The sequence below is a fragment of the Micromesistius poutassou genome (assembly GCF_964030765.1).
Source record: "Micromesistius poutassou genome assembly, chromosome: 20".
NCBI classification, from domain to species: domain Eukaryota; kingdom Metazoa; phylum Chordata; class Actinopteri; order Gadiformes; family Gadidae; genus Micromesistius; species Micromesistius poutassou.
Window position 1 is genome coordinate 2,706,835 of NC_140290.1, and position 5,000 is coordinate 2,711,834.

Consider the following 5,000-nt stretch of genomic DNA (forward strand, 5'->3'; position numbering starts at 1 on the left):
CAGGTGACACATGCTCAGGGAGAGTGGCAGTGCCCTCTAGCGCTGAATAATATACATTGCGTCTATTGGCCAACCATCTATTTACATCTCTTCTCGTCTTCTGATGTTTTTATTTCTGTCTTGTTGGAGGAATGGAGGAAGTAGTTGTCAGGTACAGTTTCGGTAAAACGTCCTGTGGATGGAAATACCTTATACATTATACATTCCCCACTGCGGCAACATCACAATAAATTAATTGTATGTGCAAGCTTACCTGGCAAATGAGGTCTTTCAGATTCTTTGATTTAAAAAATGTATTAACGATTGCACATCTCTGTAAGAGATTGCATATATATATATATATATATATTTTTTTTTTTTTTTTAAATATATATATTATATTAGAATTTTATCACGGTGCTTTTATATTATTATTAGTATTGTTATTTTATATATATAATAAATACAATCTATAGCACAAAAAAAATAAAAACAGGCACTCAGTCACGGGTGTGACCTGCGTCATTGTTTATCAACCAATCCGAGAGTGACGTCAAGAAAGGGGGCGCCTGAGACGTAAACCTCGGAACATGGCGACTCTCCGGAGCGAGTGCGAACACTGGAGACACTGCCGTTTTTAAACCACAAAATAGGTCGTAAGCCGCAACGCTACAATGTGGTGGGGTTAGCCGACACCACTGTCCAGACAGCACTTTAAGCGATGCCCGCAGAGGTAAGTGCCTGCGCCGCGCAGCGGACGAAGAATCAGTAGTTAGTTTCTGCCGTGTTGTGTGTGTGTGTGTGTCTGTGTGTATGTGTGTGTGTGACAGCTAGCTGGCGGCTAGCTGCGCCTAGCCGCAGCCCCGCAGGTAAACACACCGGGGCAGGGCGGCTCACACCGGGGGCAGGGCGGCTCACTCCGGGGCAGGGGGGCTCACACCGGGGCAGGGCGGCTCGCACCGGGGCAGGAGGGCTCACACCGGGGCAGGAGGGCTCGCACCGGGGCAGGGGGGCTCGCACCGGGGCAGGAGGGCTCGCACCGGGGCAGGGCGGCTCGCACCGGGGCAGAGGGGCGGCTCACGGCGGGGCAGGGCTGCTCACGGCGGGCAGGGCTGCTCACGGCGGGCAGGGCGGCTCTTCTCGTTTCAAAAACAGCATCAGCTAAGTGTCACTCACAGCCAGGATTACACAGCTAATGCGAAGAGCCCGACGAGCCCCTGCACTGTCAAAACCCTTCTGCTTGGATTAGCTCACGTTGAAGCAATGTCAATGATATGCGCTTAGGTGATATGAATAACAAAGCCATTACAAAAAGAAGACTTTCGGTATCACCACAAATTAAGGTGAGACGAGTGTTGGCGATTTGCGCGATAAGTCCAAACGATAGCACTACTTTACTGTAGTCGTACCTCAGTGTTCAGGTTACCAAGCTTGATAGAGAGATGCTGGCTGCTCTGGCGTGGGCTCCCAGAGAGACGCCTCTTATCATATGAACACCTTCCCCACAGCGACACTGTGTATTTACTATCTATTATTTAAGGCCGATGTTGTAGACAGTTGTATGCATGTGCGGGTCACTTTCCCGGGATTGTTGCACTTTGCATTCCCACAGGTTGGTTTTGAAGAGTCTGCTGACCGCTTAAACCTGACCGTCCAGCTTCGTCTGTTGTGGTTGTTTTTGCTGCGATTTCATATCTGACACTGATTGTCACCAAAGTCTGGGTCTTGGATAACATGCACCGTTTTGATAATGGCCATGTCTTTGTACGTCAGTTACCTTGTCATGACTTTATTTTCATGAGTAGAACTGTTTGTTACTACGTTGAGTATTAGGTTACGCTTGCAAAGCTTCACGTGGGCTTTTTGTAAGCACTCTTAATTGCTTAAAGGTATTTTCATTCAGCACATTCCTCTTTTTTTCCCATCTTTTTCTCATGAGACCCAATTGGATAATGGATAAGTGCCAGTATGTCCACACCTTCAGCCCAGTGGCAGGCTAACTGGCCCGGCGCCTGTCCAGCAGTCTAAGAAGAGCTTCAGCCATTGTATAATGAGGCTTTATCCGTGTGCTAGTCTTCGTGCATGGCAGGGCGCGCTGACCTCTGAGTAATGCTCAGGCCATGGACTTACTCTAGCGCTGTTTAGCTTGATGCTACAAGTGCGTCGTAATAACATCCTCTCCTATGCAATCTTTAGCCTCCCGTGGACGAGGGTGCTATGTCGGGCCGTGACTGTGAGATATGACGCTAATGGTTGTGCTGTGAGAGGGTCATTATTATTAATCAGCTCTCTGTGCATCGCTGGACTAGACACAAGGCCGGCGCTGAGATAAGCGGCGTTGAAGTGGCTTTTCTCTTGCAACCGCAGCGTCTGATCCCACCGACCTGTACGTCACTGTTGTCGTTGCGAACTGTCACCTGAAAGGGGAGTTAGTTTTGTTCTTCCAGAGTGCGCCGGGGTCCTCATCACTGTTTGGCCCTTGTCCATTACACACTTAGGTCCGAACCGCCTTCAAGGATTAAGCCGAGGCTCTCAATGGCGGCTTAACCCGGGGCATCTTTAACAAAACACTCAAGCCCACTCTGGTGAACTCTCTGTTTCTTAATTCCCATGTGCAGAATATGGCTATTAGTGTTACATCTGCGTACGTACACACACTATTCTTTGTGCACACAAACAGGTCACACATCATGTGTGTACCCAGTGTGTATACCCACAGTTATAAAGCTTTACCTTGCTGCATTAGAAAAGGGGGAGATCCCATTAGGGTGCCTTAATCAAAGCTTTGAAGGATTGGAATGCTCTTCAGAGCAGGCCTACCTGTTGTGTGGCTCACCTTCCCCTCCCCAAACCACGCTGGAGCGCTGGAAAGAAGACCTTTTCCAGAGACCCATACGAGGAGTCTTAACAAAGAATTATGCTTTTGTTCAAGCTGTCAACAACTCCTATTGCTTTTCATTCCCCCCCCCCCCCACGACGCTCCTCAAATGTTTGTACCAAGCAGTCAGACCAACCTGCCAAAGGTGAGACACAACTGGCTCTGCTGGTCTGCCATCTGTCTGTGAGTCAACAGTCGTTTCTTTTGGTTGCAGTCCTTATTCCTTTGTAACCGCTTCAAAGATTACACGTCGTTTATGTCGCAAGAGAAGGAAGTGGGAGGGGGATTGAATTCAGGTGCTGGACCAGCAGCTCTGGTCTGCTGTCTGCATCATGCATTTGATCTGTGCTTCCACCTTCTGGCTACTCGCCCCGCCCAGAGCTGGTTCAGTTCTGAAAGCTGCAAGCAGCCCCAATAAATGAGTGATGGAATCTGAGTTTAAAGAATCCTGGCATTGCCTCATCACAAACACTGGCTTCATAGTTTCGCACATCCTGCATCCATTCCTTTCCTTTAAGCTTATCATAATAGTTTAACACTAATACCGTGTAGTGTGTGGATGTTTTGTAGCGTCAGCCACTAGAGTTATGATCATGCTTGTATACCAGCAGTATAAAGTGATTTAGACCCAACTAAGCGTTTTTGAAGGCTCTAGAAGATCATACCAAGTGTAAAGCCTTGAGTCTGAGGCCTTTCCCCTACTTTTTCTTCACTGGATCTGGACATTTTAGATACCATTTTGTAAACTAACAACAATGTTTTCCATGAATGGCCTGTTAAACACACACTCTTCCTCCCAGGTGCTAGACATGGATCTGCAAAGGGAGACTTTCATTGGCTGCGATTTATATACTACGGCGTAGCCTAGCCCCCTGGGACTTGTCAAGGCACACAGAACTAGAAATATCCACTCCCAAGCCGTGTGTGTGTGTTTGGCTAGAGTCTAATAAAGGAAACCTTCTTGATAGGGCGACTCGCTGTTTGGTGAAGTCTGCACAACTTAAGGACTTGTAACTGAAGTTACGTCAGTTTTTTAGGCCTCAGTTATCTTCCATTGTGCAGAGAGAGACAGAGAGACACGGGGAGAGGGAGAGACAGACAGACAGACAGACAGAGAGAAACAGAAACACAATGAGAGAGCTCTTTGAACTGATGGTGACTGATGATAGACTCAGGTATGTTGAGGCCCTGTGAAGTTAAATAATAGAGCACATGGGTGTGGATCCTGTCTCTGACTACGGTAATAGGCTACAACCCATTCCTGTTCTCCACCTCTGTCCATTAAAACAAACCGCTACAGAGACTACTATGGCCTATATCTATTCATTGTGTGTGTGTGTGTGTGTGTGTGTGTGTGTGTGTGTGTGTGTGTGTGTGTGTGTGTGTGTGTGTGTGTGTGTGTGTGTGTGTGTGTGTGTGTGTGTGTGTGTGTGTGTGTGTGTGTGTGTGTGTGTGTCAGTCATTAAGCGTCTATCACTGGACCAGATGGCGCGTGTTTTTAAAACCCTGTATAAGCTGCGGCGGCCGGAGACTCGTCAACGGTGTCGGTATTCGTCTCTCTTCCGTTCCCCCGGGGGGAGACGAGCCTCCCCCCGGGGCTCACCCGCCGCCCGGAGCGACGCCCGGTCACTGATAGGCTGAGAGCCCCGGGCCAGGACCGCTCTCCGGGACCCCTGACGTCACACCCGGACCTGTGTTACCCAAGCCTCCGCCTGCTTGAAAGGCATTCAAATACTTTCCCTGCGTGCGTCGGTGGAACTTGGCAGCAGGGCGGCTGTGGGCTAGTGTTCCCCGCGTGCCACATTCAGGGGCGCGCGTGCCCGCAGGGGGGGGACGCTTCCTGCACAGGGGGATGGAACCAAAACAAACGTACGCACGGAGCAAATGGAAAGGATGAGGCCGTTTCTTTTGAGTTATTGCAAAGGCTGTTAAGATGCCTGCGATCACTCGCCGTGCCGGCCGGGGGAAAGTGTGTTACGAGTGTGTTTACCGCGTCTGTCTCCTAACTCTTGTGCTAGGAGGGTTAGTCCGTGGTGATGCCATGTCCACTGCACAGTATACTAAGCTATGCATGGTGTTGTTCCATCCGCACTAGTTCCTCTAATCGACGCACACACGCACGCACGCACACAAACAAATTGTG

The 5,000-nt window shown here is 49.3% G+C and overlaps 1 protein-coding gene across 2 annotated transcripts in view; it reads left to right on the plus strand.

Moving 5' to 3' along the window:
- The first annotated feature begins 571 nt into the window (after positions 1–571).
- snx13 (sorting nexin 13) overlaps positions 572–5,000 on the plus strand; it is a 30,132-nt gene continuing 25,703 nt past the window's right edge. For both annotated transcript variants that reach the window (XM_084484526.1, XM_084484527.1), the window contains exon 1: positions 572–712. In XM_084484526.1, coding sequence (XP_084340652.1) covers positions 701–712 — 12 coding nt within the window. In that variant the 5' untranslated portion in view covers positions 572–700. The remainder of the gene's footprint in view (positions 713–5,000) is intronic.